Source organism: Lolium perenne, chromosome 4, assembly GCF_019359855.2.
Source record: "Lolium perenne isolate Kyuss_39 chromosome 4, Kyuss_2.0, whole genome shotgun sequence".
NCBI classification, from domain to species: Eukaryota; Viridiplantae; Streptophyta; class Magnoliopsida; order Poales; family Poaceae; genus Lolium; species Lolium perenne.
This window is the reverse complement of record NC_067247.2, coordinates 175,532,184-175,546,909: the sequence shown is the minus strand read 5'-3', so window position 1 is coordinate 175,546,909 and position 14,726 is coordinate 175,532,184. Positions and strand designations below refer to the sequence as shown.

The 14,726-nt window shown below is 46.6% G+C and overlaps 4 protein-coding genes across 4 annotated transcripts; all 4 read left to right on the top strand.

Annotated features, from left to right (window-relative positions):
* The first annotated feature begins 776 nt into the window (after positions 1 to 776).
* LOC127294617 (protein ALP1-like) lies at positions 777 to 3,758 on the top strand. Its single transcript, XM_051324470.2, has 2 exons — positions 777 to 1,196; positions 2,524 to 3,758. Exons 1-2 carry the CDS (start codon positions 1,067 to 1,069, stop codon positions 3,579 to 3,581), a joined length of 1,188 nt encoding a protein of 395 aa, XP_051180430.1. The 5' UTR covers positions 777 to 1,066; the 3' UTR covers positions 3,582 to 3,758.
* A 2,770-nt stretch (positions 3,759 to 6,528) lies between these two features.
* On the top strand, positions 6,529 to 7,291 carry LOC127348770 (osmotin-like protein). The gene has a single exon (XM_051374680.2). It carries the CDS (start codon positions 6,622 to 6,624, stop codon positions 7,279 to 7,281), a length of 660 nt encoding a protein of 219 aa, XP_051230640.1. The 5' UTR covers positions 6,529 to 6,621; the 3' UTR covers positions 7,282 to 7,291.
* Positions 7,292 to 7,769: 478 nt separating this feature from the next.
* LOC127348771 (RING-H2 finger protein ATL16-like) lies at positions 7,770 to 8,414 on the top strand. The gene has a single exon (XM_051374681.2). The coding sequence runs from the start codon at positions 7,775 to 7,777 to the stop codon at positions 8,291 to 8,293; it is 519 nt and encodes a 172-aa protein (XP_051230641.1). The 5' UTR covers positions 7,770 to 7,774; the 3' UTR covers positions 8,294 to 8,414.
* Positions 8,415 to 9,940: 1,526 nt separating this feature from the next.
* Positions 9,941 to 10,348, top strand: LOC127347405 (E3 ubiquitin-protein ligase Os04g0590900-like). The gene has a single exon (XM_051373597.1). The coding sequence runs from the start codon at positions 9,941 to 9,943 to the stop codon at positions 10,346 to 10,348; it is 408 nt and encodes a 135-aa protein (XP_051229557.1).
* Positions 10,349 to 14,726: the final 4,378 nt, after the last annotated feature.

Here is a 14,726-nt window from a genome sequence, read left to right as displayed (position 1 = left end):
CAATGTGTAGGTTTGCTCATTTTAGAAAAACGGTGTCAATTAATCTGGGACGAAAGGAGTAGTGTATTTTCGTAGATCCACTGATCACGCTGTAAATAACAATAGCTATTTTGTTTTACTTTATGATGTAGTATATAGAAAGAGAGATCATGCCTTTCTAACAACAAGAAAACCGTACCGCTCTGTCCATATTTATCCTGCAACTGTACACACAGTCAACATACATATACTCCTACCGTGCAAACGTATAACTCAGGTAAGAAAACATATTTTAAGAGCATCTCCAACAAACGCTGTAAAAGGGGCGCGTGGCAAAAAAAAACGCCGGTTTAGCGCGCGCGGGCGGCCGCGCGGGAAAAACTTTGCCGCGCTCGCGCTTTTGCGCCATCCCGCGTGGGAAAGTTGGCGCGTCGGCTGCCACGCGAGCTATAAAGGGGAAGCGACGCGCGCACACCAATCGCTGAATCTTCCGCATGTCCGCGCCTGCGTCTCTCTCTCCCTCTCTCCACCGCGTGTCCACCTCCCGCGCCGACCCTCCGCCTCTGCCGGCAAGATGCCGCGGCGTCCGCGCGCGGCCGAGCGGCCGTTTCGACGCGGAGATGCTCTAATTGTACACGCACCTACACACACACGTAGACAGAAACATTCATGTATCCTACCGTAGGATTCCTACGGAATACAACATATGATTCATAGGAATACACATGTACGATGCGCCTACAGATGTACAAATAAATACACATACAAACCCTGTGCCGTCTCTCCAATCCAGCCATCTTCGCCTCTTCCTCTCTCCTCTTTGTTGCCCTTCTCCTTCCTTGCGTCGCCCCTTGCTTCCCCTCCAAAACTTACCATACAAGCTCTTCCTCCCCATCAACTCTACATGCCCTGCATCCTCCACTCCATGCCCAGCCACCGCCGGGCCGCCCCCTCCATCGCCTCGCCGCCGTGACACACACCTCTCCGCGTCCACGCCCGCCCCCTCCCCCTGGTTTCTTGATTTCACCGCCTCCACTCAGATTACTCGCTCCCATCGATTCGTCCGACACAACAGTCCGTGTTTGTCATGGCGCCGCTTCGCGGTGCCAAGCGCCGCAAGAAGGCGGCGGCGGAGAAGAAGGCCGCAATGGCGGCGGCGGCGGGGCACGGCGCGCCCGGCGGCGACTGGTGGGACGGCTTCTGCATGCGGATGGCAGGTGCGTCCCTTTCTGCTCCCCGCGCCCGTACGTCTCCACGAGATTTGCGCAGATTCTGCGTGACTCGCGGGCATATCCTGGCCTGGCGGCGTTATTTGTTTTTAGATCTAAATTACTGTATATCTCACGCTCCGATTCCTGGAGTAGTAGTATCGTGGTTTATCGATCGTGTTAGGAGCTACTCGTGATAAATGCGACGGTCCTGCACCAGCTGGAATAATGCATCTGAACTCACGGAGTGTCTTGTTGAGTACGGACGCTGCAGTTTTTTTTTTTCTTTTGTAAGCGAATAGAACAGTGATGCTTCAGTTTTACGCTGCGATTTAGGTTGAGTTATTATCAATTTTGATGAACCCAGCTTTCGATCGTACGTCTATGCTGTGATTACTGATGACTAGGCAGGATGATGGGCAAGTTACTGATTACTGCGTATACGATGCCTTTGGAGTTATCGGTTGTCAGGTCTACCCTGTTTGAGACCAAATGCAGGCTTTACACACCGTGGATATGATAGTCGGTTTGATTTCTTATGCTAGTCAATGCTTAGCTGACTTCTTATTTCTCATGTCGAAGCTGAGCATGAGAACCTCTTGTCTTCTTCATGTTTGATCAGTTCATCTTCATCGAAGCATGACATGAAGTTATATACATGTGATGAAGCTATATAGCAACTTGGTTTGTAAATCTTTGTAGGTGATTGGCCATTACGTTTGTTTAGTTTTGTTTCCTGTGCGCTTGCATTGCCAGTTGCCACAGACGTATTCTTAGCAATTTCCAGGCTCGCTAATTAAGAGATTGGTAAGTCAAATACTGCATGCGGGGAAGGAATTTCTCCACATATGTTACTTGTTATTTCTGACTTTCTTTCTGAAGGTTGCAACAGCATCTGGATCTTCCATACAAGTTACTACTGGTAACTGATTCATTTTTTGGCAATGTAGAATTAAAACTCTGGAAGTGGCTTGGCACTTATATATTGCTCGCTGAACTGGAGCTGTTTAATGAGACTAGTTTGAAACTTCAGTTTTACCAACTACTAGTTTTGTGGTTCTCGCGCCAAAAAAGTATTTGTTGTATGGGTCGTGTGTGTATCACATTTTGATTTGGCTGCACGCCTGTCTACAAATGTTTGTTGTTTACTTGTTTCCCTAGGTTATTAGATATTGAATTGATCTCCACCTGACAAGCACTTCATTGTTCCAGTTTAACATATCTATAAAATATAGTTAAATTGTTAATATTGATGTGCTTGGTGAAGTCTTCCATAGTAGTTCTGTTCCCTTGCAAGTCATTGGTTTTGTAACCTATTTTTACATTTTCTTCTCAGGAACCTTATCTTCTGTGGAGTCACACAGATTTGAGTCTATCTTCAAAATGCCAAGAAAAACCTTCAACTATGTATGCAGTCTGGTGAAAGACGATATGATGGTAAGGGCTAGCAGCTATACCTTTCTCGATGGGACGGTGCTGTCGTTGGAAGATCGAGTAGCTGTTGCTCTGAGAAGGTTGAACTCTGGTGGGTCGCTGGTAACTGTAGGAGCATCTGTCGGTGTGAACCACTCGACCGTGTCACTGATAACTTGGAGGTTTGTTGAAGCTGTGGAGGCGCGAGCAGGCCACCATTTACGCTGGCCAGACTCTGATGAGATGGCGATGATCAAATCCAAGTTCGAGAAGATCCATGGTTTGCCAAACTGCTGCGGTGTCGTAGACACAACTCACATCATAATGTGCCTGTCCTCGGCTGAACCAAACTGTAAGGTCTGGCTTGACCAAGAAAAGAATTACAGCATGGTACTGCAGGCTGTAATTGATCCAGATATGAGATTCACAGATATTGTGACAGGATGGCCTGGTAGCATGAAAGAGGCAAGCATTTTGAACAGCTCAGGTCTCTTCAAGCTGTGTGAGAAGGGTTCACGGTTGAATGGGAGCACTCTGAAGTTATCATCAGATGAATCAGAAGTTGGGGAATACATAATTGGTGATACAGGATACCCTTTGCTTCCCTGGCTGCTCACACCTTACCAAGAAAATGACCTCTCAGATCCCAAACTGGAGTTCAATAGGAGACACTCCGCAGCCAGAGTGGTCGCGTTGAAGGCGCTAGCAAGGTTCAAAGACACATGGAAGTTTCTGCAGGGAGAGATGTGGCGCCCCGACAAGCATAAGCTGCCTCGGATAATCCACGTGTGCTGCCTGCTGCATAACATAACGGTAGACATGGAGGAGGATGCAGCCATGGATGAGGCACGGATATCTGATGATCATGATGCGAATTACAGGCAACAGGTGTGCCTGTTAGCAGATGAGAAGGCTGTCAACGTGAGAGACAAACTATCTGAGCATTTGAACAATAGGTCAACAGCTGACAAAATAGGTTAATGAAAAATTGTACCTAGGTGCTGCTGTTGATCTGTGTGTTGCAGGCTTGCAGCTGGTCTTTTGCTGCACAGTTTTTGCAGAATTGTGGCCAATCTTCACTGTTGAAACTCGTTTGTAATCTTAGAGCTATAGTCCAGCCCATCAACTTTATCCGGCTCATTACTCTTTGGTTATTCATCTTGTTGGCGCTTCATGAAAATCATTTCCCAAAGGGTATGATTGCTAGAAATCAAAATATCTTGAACCGTATAGATTTCGTTGCAGCATGGGAAGCCAGCATTTTTTGCTTCAATTCTTATCGTTTTCATGGTTGTTCACATAGTTTATGTTTCCGCATTTATATTGTGCAGAGAGGATTTTTCTGTCCTGCCGCCTGTTAGCCCACTATCTTTCCTCGGGCCCTGAATAGATTATTTTAGTTATCCTCCATACCGATTTAATATGCGCGCATGTTATTCAAGAATTTGCTTTGACCATTATTTTGGTCAATAAAATATAGAATATATGTCACAAAAATTATATCATTGGAACCTTGTTTGAATACAAATCTAATGGTATAGAATTTGTAGACATATAATTAATATTTTGTTGATCAAATTAGTGGTCAAATATTATCTTAAACTGCGTACGCGCCTATTAAACCGGTACGGATGGAGTAATAATGTTATAGTCCCACACGCTCGACCCCAATAGGGGGTTGGTGCTGTTTTTGGACCACATTGACGTGCCCCAAAAGTAGCCGACTAGTTTTAGAACTTAATAGAACCTTCGGCAACCCTGTATCGGCCCTACCCACGGGACGCCGAAAGGGTGCGCTGGCACCCAATGCCACGTTAGATTTTAGGGGCAGGACTGGTATGTCGGCGTCTCTACGGTTGACTCATCCTTAAATATGCTCTGCAGGTGGGTTGCCGTTAATGTACCCATGAGGTTCTCCACGTGGAGACACAATTGTAAATACGATGCATTGGATGCTCTGCGGCAGGTCGATATTTAATGAACCAATCGGGTTCCCGCACATCGGCCAGAGCCCGTTCTATTTAGTGCGCTCATCTTCACCGTAGTAGCATGTACAATACCGCCGCACTCCCCTGTTTTTCTGAACTCGCCTCTACACCATAATGCCACGCCGGCTCGCCACCACTTACTTGATGCTAGGCCAGAACGACCGCACACCGCCAGCGGCGCTGCCGCCATCATCGCATCAAAGCCACCGCAGCCAGACCCTTGAGTCTGCCGCAGCCCGACGCCGAGTTTGAGTGGTCAAACTTCAACTACGACGACTCTGATGGCTTCGAGTTCGACGGGCCTCCTTCAACGTGTATCGCTTCCAGAGGATCAATGAGAAAACTCTCGAGGAGATCGACGCCGCCAACTTCGAGCACACCCTCAAGATCTCGCGCGAGGAGGCAGCCACGGAGGAGGTAGGTCACCTCCACATTGCGCCCGAGTGGTAGATGTTGCTTGAGCTCAACTCTCAACGCCATTCCAAGGTGGCATCCCGCGAGGAAGCTAGGCTTGCCCAGAACGAGGAGTCCCTCGAGTGGTAGGCGGCATTAAAGGCCAAATACCGCCGGGAAGTTCCGGCGTCACCTACGACCATTGTGCACAACCAAATGCGCGAAGCAAGGGCTAAGAGGCGGGCACGTCTGACGGCAGCAAAGGAGAAGAACTACAATGAGGCAGGTCCGTCGCGCGTCCCAACCGACGACTATTAGATTAGGATTTTATTTTAATTTAGTTTAGTTCGAATTTCAGTTCGAATTTCATTCGAACTTCTGTAAATAATCCTAAATTTGAATAAAATTTTGCAGTTTGTTTACATTTGCTTATTAAAAATTTCTCTAGGGATTCTTATTAGGGTCGCCAGTGTGTGCAACATCTCTCCAAATTGGGAAGCATGTGCCGACGTCCCCATAGTACACTGCCAACGCACATGTCGAAACCTATTTGAAACATACCATTGGAGATGCTCTGCTCACCAGAATCCTAATATTTTTGTTTGTCTGTTTGCTTCATAGAGAAAAAACCCTTATGACATCCAATCTTACGAATCAAACAACCAATATTTTTGTCTGTACCTTGCCAAAATTTTATGTGGAATCCATTCCAAAATTCAAGCGGTAGCATCCTTGCAACGAAATAAAATGTTGGCTAATTCCAATTGAATACATTCAACTACACTATCGCAAACGTAGGGAACAAAACATCCGAAACTACATCAGACCAGATTTTCAAATGGAACACAATAAAGAGCCAAGTTCAAATGGTTTTCCAGCTGAATTCTACCAGAATTTTTAGGATATCATCAAAGCACACTTGCTTTAGCTTTTCGGTGTGTTCTCCATGACGGTCAACTTGAGTTATTTCGCAAAAATTTTGGTGAGATAATTTTACTGCCAAAGGTTAATGAAGCGGAGGAAGAAGAAGAGGAAGAAGGAGAAGAAGAAGAAGAAGAAGAAGAAGAAGAAGAAGATTCCTGCCGGATAGGCTACTGATAAGATCTTGTGACCAACAGTGATCGGCCTCCAATAATCCGATCTGCCTGGAAATATTCTCTCAGTTCCAAATTAAGTGTCACAGCCTTGTTTAGATAAAGATGTGCAACTGCCCACATCCCACGACGCACTCCTCCTAATCACAGCCTTTGATCTTGCTTTGAAAGTTGTGCAAATCAAACTTTCAGAAAGCACCGGAGCACAAGTCAAGATGTATTCAGACGTATTTTAATGTGTAGATACATTTGTATTTAAACGAAGATCTGACACTTAATTTGAGACGAAGGTAAAATCATGAGAAAGTTACCAAAGCGCCGAGCCTGTGAAGCTATCTCAAACAGAAGAAGCCGAATGATGAGAAAGTTGGAGCTAGGCGCCATATGTGCCGATGAATGCACGCCCCCGTTACATGCGTGCGTAGATACATGCGTTCGTTGCTACTTAACCACCACAAAATTTCCCTCTCTTATATACCCATGATCGATGAATCGACAGGCATCAACAACACTTTGAGTTCTAATCCATCCACAAGCTAGCGCGCCATGGCCGCATCCAAGGCACTTCTGATCACCATGGTGCTCGCCGTGCTCACCCCTCTCGCTGCCACCGCCGCCCAGCAGACGGTGACGAACCTCACCCTCCACAACCTCTGCCTCTACCCAGTGTGGCCGCGCATCACCCAGAACATCGGCCTCCCAGCCATCCCCGACGCCAACGACACTGCCGGCCGCCTCGATGGGGGCGGCGAGGGCCTGGTCACCCTGGCGTTTCCTCCCGGCGCGTGGTCCGGCCGCATCGTGGCACGCACCGGCTGCATCGACGACGACGACGACGTGTGCGACACCGGCGTGGCGCCGGCACCGACGACGGTGACGCAGGTGAGCGTGCACGGGCCCAATGGGCTGGCGGAGTACAGTGTGAGCCTGGTCGACGGGTTCAACGTGCCTGTGGTGGTGACGCCGCACGGGTTCGAGCAGGGCGACCAGTGCCCGTCCCTCGGCTGCGCCGTGGACCTCGACGTCGACTGCCCCAGCGACGCCAAGGCCCCCGCCGGCGGGTGCAGGGCCCAGGGTCAGGGGCACTTCTTCAAGCAGAGGTGCCCGGACACGAGGACGACGCCGACGGACGTGGAGGCCACCCCGCAGCGCTGCCTCCAGCCCGGCGAGCTCAAGATCGTGTTCTGCCCCGACACCTCCAACTAGTCACTCACTCTACTATTACTATACTGGCTACCTAGATCGTGTCGCGACTCCACGAGGCGTCTACTGCCTACCGGTTACTATGTAATAAGCTTAGCACAATTGTTAATTTGCTAAGTCAGATTCAGTACAATAACTAATTGTTCATGTTAATTGCTGATCTTCAGACTCATCTGCTTGGACTGATGTTGAGCTATAACTTGAACTGGTCTGATCGAGCTGACATTTTAAGTAGCAACAAACAAGAAAGAAACCTAATTTGTGCTGTTGCTACTAGCTTCCAAGCACAAACGAACATATCCAAGTAGCCATCAGTGGCATCAGCGATCATGCAGCTTCGTAAACATCGTTGCTCTCGGGCTGTCCGCTAGCTGTGTACCATACCATGTGTGTCGATGGATCGATTAATATTGTTGCATGACTCATTTCACATTCGATCGAAGGTTCCTACCTAGGTGCCGAGGCTGTAGCTAGGCTCATATATGCAACAGTACACATGAAGTGGTTCAGCATGAGCTCGTCGACGTTCAAGTCGCCGGTGTTCATCGGCCTCCTGGCGGTGATGTGCGTCGCCGTGGTGCTGTTGATGCACCACTGCATCCTAGTCACCTGCTGCAACGGCGGCGAGAGGAGGGGCAGGCGCGGCCGCCGTCTCGGTCCCAGCACGGATCAGGACGCGGCGAGTGTCAGCGTGGACGAGCTAAGCTCGTCGTCGCGGGCGCAGCTGGTGACGAAGGCGGTGGTGTGCCGATACAAGAAGGATGAGGAGTGGGGTGAGCCGACTTGTCCGGTGTGCCTGGCGGACTTCGCCGACGGCGAGGCGGTGCGGGTGCTGCCGGAGTGCCTGCACTACTTCCACGCCGAATGCATCGACACCTGGCTCGGCGCCGGCAAAACCAGCTGCCCGATGTGCCGCTCCGAGACCACGCCCACGCCGTCGCCAAGCCCCGCCGGGTCGCTCCACCACCAGCTCTCCCTCGACATCTCCCTCGAAGACATCCTTGTGCGCACGTAGCACCTTCTTTTTAATTTGGAAGGAAAGCTATATGCATGGTGGTAAATTCTTATTGGCAGAACTCAGCGAGGAAAAAAAGATGATGTTGTATGGATGGCACTAATTCTTTTCTTTGACTCAGTAATTATGATCAGTGTGAAGTTAATCTGCATGTTATTATTTCTGACATGTGATACTTTGTCGTTGTTTTTCCTTGATGAAGATGTTTTGTAGTACTACTTATAAAAGGTTTAAGCATTAATACGATACTTCGTAATTGTTAGTCATCAGATTTCCCACACCTTGGAGTGTGAGGTAGGATTTTCAGCTCATGTAATTAGAGTAGGAACTACCCGGGTACCCGCACCAAGGATTTGGATTTCGTTTTCAGAAATTTACCGGCCCTGACCGAGATGGACGAAATTCGCCCATTTCGGTATTTCTCGGTCAAATATCGGACGAAAATAGAGAAACAAAATTTGAATCTGCTAAGGGAATTCGACCAAATTTGGTCCAAAATTTGAATTTCTGGGATGTTTTTGACAAATGGTTGACTTTTTAGAAAAATTCAGAAAAAATTCTCAAAATTCAGCAGATTTCGTCTGGGAAATTATCTTACCGGTCCTAGCCGAAATGGGCGAAATTCGGACGATTAAGAAAACCCTCTGAATTAAATAAATTAATATGAACAAACCGAAAGAAATTAAGAAAACCCTCTTAAAAGGCAGATCAAAAATAGAAGTATAAGAAGAGTACAGGAGAAGCGCACCCTCCACGGACCACGGCACACCTAAGATAATCACTAGAGGTGCAAGGGCGTTGTACAATTGTAGAAAAAACAGGTTTTCCCTTAGTAGTCCACGCCAGCTAGAGAAGACGGATATAAGTGATACAATGCATTATCTCTTACTATCATCTCTAATAATTAACTAATAAGAATCAATTAAACTTTAATAGGAAGTTAAGTTACTAGGGAAGACACTTGATACAAGTGGCGGACCTAGAGACTTCTTAAAGCCTGGGAAAACAGGCATAATTTTCCATTTTTTCCAAACAAAATCGTTTAGGTTTTTCTTGCGTCAAATTTTATTAGTTTTGACCAAATATCTATAAAAAGTATGAAGATTTATGACACTAAATTAATATTGCTAGATTCATCTTGATATGTAATTCAATAATATAATAATATCATGTCACATATATTGCTACTTTTATATAAGAAAGTTGATCAAAATTGAAGATGTTTGACTTTTTTCTAAAAATGTAGTGTATACATTTATTCGTGAATTGAGGAAGTAGACTCGGTCAAGCACTTGGAAAGTTTCACTTCGACAAAGGTAAAACATCACTTAATGTGGAACAGGGAGAGCATGTTGTTTAGAAAAGGGTGCCCCATTCACATGCCGCTCCAGGGGCTGCACCGGAGTGCCCATATATATGTAGTTGCCGGCGACGACCGCACCAAAGAAACAAAACGGAGAGAACCAAGCTAGGCATTTCTTGGATCACGACGTAGCCATCAGCCGCCAACACGTAGGTGAATGCGTGATCGGTTCATTTAGTTCTTGTAACTGTCGATGCACCACCTTTAAGTAGTAGCTGTACACACCTAATTATGCGTTTGATAGCTAATCTCCTAGCTAGCCTTTGTCGTCGTCGTCGTCATCGATGACCACGCCTGTTAACAGCGACAACAACTACGGCCGCGGCTCGTCGGCGAACCGCACGGTGGCCTCCATCATCCTGGTGGGGTTCGTGGTCCTCATCGTGCTGGTGAAGGCGATCCGCAGCTTTTGCCGGCTCCCCGATCCCCACCAGGAGCAGGCTCGTGAAGATGAAGGCGGTAGCAGCCCGAACGTCGGCGCCGATCCCAGAGCGGCGTCGCCGGTGTTGTGCATGTACCGGAAGAGCGACGGGGGCCAGGACGCGACGTGCCCGGTGTGCCTGTCCGACTTCGCGGACGGCGAGGCCGTCAGCGTGCTGCCGGCGTGCATGCACTACTACCACCCCGCCTGCATCGACGAGTGGCTGCGCGCCCGCACCACCTGCCCGCTCTGCCGCGCCACGCCGGCATGATCTGCTGTCGTCTGAGCTGCTGGTGACGGCAACAGAACCTCGGCCGCCATCTGGTATCTTGTTTTGTTTCTTGCCCTCGAGTGAGTTTCTTGTACCGGCTGTAAACATTAATCCCGCTAATAGCCCGGAGTAGTAAAAGAATCGTGGAGTAGATCTGTAGATGTACCAGGCCACGAGAACAGAGAACTTCGGTGTGTAAAAAATCATGCATGTAGATATAACTCTTTAAAATAGTCTTTCGTCCAGAAAGTTATTTTGGCTCCCGATGCATATGATTCCTCTACCATAAAAACAAATTTTCTGGTGTTAAAAAATGTTAACAAAAAAATTTACTTGTACCCCATAATTCAGGCAATTTCTCTCCTTCTACATGCACAAAGTCAAAGATTTTCTGCAAAGCAGCATGTTGAGCACTAGCAGGAAAATATTTCTGAAAGAAAGCATTAACCAAACCAATAGAACTATCAGTAGATCTATGTGACAAATTATCATACCAAATTTTAGCTGCTCCTTTCAGAGAGAAAGGAAAAATTTTAGTGACAAATTAAGTGCGTATCTTAATATCATCGGATAATAAATTTCTCAAAGTAGAGAGTTTATTCATATGTTTCATAGCACTTTTATTTTCAGTACCACATAAAGTTTCTTTCTCAATAATAGATATGTAAGATAAATCCAGAGAGAAATTGTAATCCTTATCTCTAATGTTTATGGGAGATGTTACAAATTTTGAATCAGGAGACAAATTATATCTAACAACTCGTCTTGCAAGAAGACTTCTTATAGAACTTGCATATCTAGTAGCATGACATTCTTCAATGAAGTCATCATCAAGTTCAATATAAGTTTCATCAAGATCATCGCTAGGATTCCCCCTAGCATGAGGTGAACTAACATGTGTAATAGTATTTTCAGCATTTTCAATTTGTTTAGCTCTAGCAATTATAGTATCTAGGAAAGGACTCAACGAACCACTCTTATCAAGCACAATAGAAGCATCATCAAAATCATCAGGAGCATTATCAGATTCAGCAGAAGTAGCAGTAGCATGTGGTGGAGTAAGAAGCTTACTCATAACAGATGGCGAATCAAGGGCAATGGAGTTGTTCAGAGTTGTACCTCTTCTTGTAGTGGATGGTAATATAGGAAACTTCGATTCAAGAGCTTTCCCCATAATGAATAAATTGCAGCGAACAATATCTCCTTCAACTGGGCTTGTAAATAAAGCTATGATCCCTGGCAACGGCGCCAAAAAATAGTTTTGATGACCCACAAGTATAGGGGATCGCAACAGTCTTTGAGGAAAGTAAAACCCAAATTTATTGATTCTACACAAGGGGAGCCAAAGAAAATTTATAAACTTTAACAAGTGAGTTGTCATTTCACCTGCACCTGAAATTAGACTTGCTCGCAACAGTTTATCAGTAGTAACAGTTTTATGGCAGTGGGAGTAGTGAAGTAACAACATTAGCGATATAAAAACAGCAGTAGCGATGATTGCAGTAGACAACAAGATTAAAATATTGTAGGCACATGGATGGATGAAAGGGCGTTGCATGAATAAGAGAGTCCATGTAATAGCAAGACATAGACATTGTAAATAATAATGATAAAAGCATCCTAGCATAATATATCCATATGCGTGTGTTCCTATTTAGTCATGTGTGCTCGCAATGCGAAACTTGCACGACATCTTTTGTCCTACTAGCTCATTGCAGCGGGACCTCTAGGAAAATTACTGGTAATTAAGGTACTCCTTTTAATAAAATACCGGAGCAAAGCATTAACACTCTGTGAACACACATGATCCTCACATCATAGTCATCCCCTCCGGTTATCCCAATTCTAGGTCACTTTGGGGCCTCGGGTTCCGGACAACAATGTGTGTATACAACTTGCAGATATGATCTAAAATATAAATTTTCCTCATGAATCAATAGAATGTTCAGATCGGAGATCATGGCACTCGGCCCAAAGTGACAAGCATTACGCATAGCAAGTTGCAACAATGTCAAAAATACTAACAACGGACACTAGGCATAATGCCCATAACAATCTTATAGCTATTACATGACTAATCTCATCCAATCCCTACCATCCCCTACAACCTACATCGGGGAATTACTCACACATGGATGGGGGAAACATGGATGGTTGATGGAGAGGAATCGGTGATGGCGACGGCGATGATATCCTCCAAATCCCCGTCCCGGCAGGGTGCCAGAACGGAACTTCTGGTCCCCGGATTGGGGTTTCTGGTGGCGGCGGAGCAGCGGAACTCTTTCTGGAAAAACGTCGAACCCCCCTCGGTTTTCAGGTCCAGGGGCTTCTTATAGTGCGAAGGAGAGGTCGAGGGGGTGGCCGAGGAGGCCACACCATCCCTAGGCGCGGCCAAGCCTGACCCTCGCCTAGGGCAGGTGTGGGCCCCTCGTGGCCCCCTCCGTCTCGTCTTCTGGCTCCGGGAGTCTTCAGGTGAAATATTGGTTTTTCTAGATTTTCCTGGAATTTTCCCGAAAGTTGGATTATATTTCTGCACAAAAACAAGACACCAGAGCAATTCTGTTGAAAACAGTGGTAGTCCACGTTAGTTGTATTCAAAACACACAAGATAGAGGGCAAACAACAACAAAAGTGTTTGGGAAAGTAGATACGTTTTGGACGTATCACAATTCTTCTATAATATTTTTTTTGCGAATCGGGATTGCATTCATTCATCAACATTTGAACACTCATCCTGGATATAGTTAGCCAGGAAGGCCGGCACCTGGGAGACCCAAATACACTCTGGCATAGCACTATACATGTTTTTTGTAGTTAAATGAGCTGCCATATTTGACTTACGGCTTACAAAATGAAAATCAGAGGAGATTAATTCCTTGCTTAAAGCCTCAATATGATTCAGGATCGGCCAGATCGCAGCACGATTCGGTTTTCTGGTCTTCCAAAGCTCTACCAAAGTCATGCAATTAGATTCTAGGATAATCTTCCTGTCAGTCCCTCACACCAGGCAAAGTTTCACTCCTTCACGGCAAGCGATAGCTTCAGCAGTGAGAGCATCGGGGTACAGACTCCAAGCAGGAAGAAGCAGCCCGGAGGAAAACGCCATTAGCATTACGAACTACACACCCACAAGCACCAACAAGATTAATAGCATCAAAGTCTGCATCAGTGTTAATCTTCAGAAAACTAGCAGGAGGAGGAATCCATCTCGCATGCCTCTACTTTGTCTTGGTGCCAGGAGGAGGTTTTGTAAACAACAACAAGTCAGAGGCAGTGTCGAGAGCCCACTTGCAGCCTTGCAGGCCTTCACAATATTGAGAGGGGTATTGCCATGGCGTTGATTGTTCCTAGCAGTCCAGACCGACCACATGCGGCAGAGGATGGCAGTCACCTCATTACTTGGGCAAATATCTTTGATCAGGATGTCATGGGCCCATGCCAAAGGATGCAGATTAGGCAACTTAATGTGGCAAAGGTCGTTGAAAACCTCCCAGAATTGTCTTGCCAAAGTACACTCAGTTAGGGCATGAAAAATGGTCTCATCTTTTGCACCACACTCAAGACAGGTGCTATGAACCTCCATATGTCGATTATGTAAGACCTCTCGGACCGGAATAAAGCCCTTTAGCACCCTCCACCAGAAGCACTTGATCTTAGGTGGGGGCAGTAAGTTTCCAGAGGATCTTCCAAATCGGATTTGCCTCTCCAAAAGAGGGACATGAGAAGCCACTTCCATACTGTGAGAGAGTTGTATCACAGGAGGCAAGAATCCTATAAGCAGAGCAGACCGAGTATAGACCATTTTTCTCCTCACTCCAGGTCCAAGTGTCCTCATCTGAAAAACCCCTTGGAATACGCTTCACATCCAGGGCATTAGGGAGGAGAAGGTTGGCATGCAGGGCGTCATCATCCCATGCACCCGACTCCACCTCAATGAGCTCCGCCACAAAGGAAGCAGTGGCACCCGGCTTCATACATATCGGTTTAAGACCGTGGACTCCAGGAATCCATCTATCTAGCCAAATATTGGTGGAAGAGCCATTGCCAATCCTTTTGATGAGGCCCAGCTCAAGGGCAGACCTACCCCTAAGAATTTCCCTCCAAGTGTGAGAACAGTTCTTTTTCTTTCGAGCACGCATAAAGTCTTCCCCATGGTAGTATCTGCCTTTCAGAATCCTAGCACATAAAGAGTCTGGGTTAGAGAGTAGCCTCCAGCCCTGCTTGCCAAGCATCGCAGTGTTGAAGAGTTTGAGGTAACGAAAGCCCATGCCGCCATGGCATTTAGGTTGATTCAAAGTGGGCCAATTTGTCCAGTGCATTCTCCTTGCCTGACTGTTTCCTCCCCACCAGAAAGAGGCCTCAGCCGCCACAATTTTCT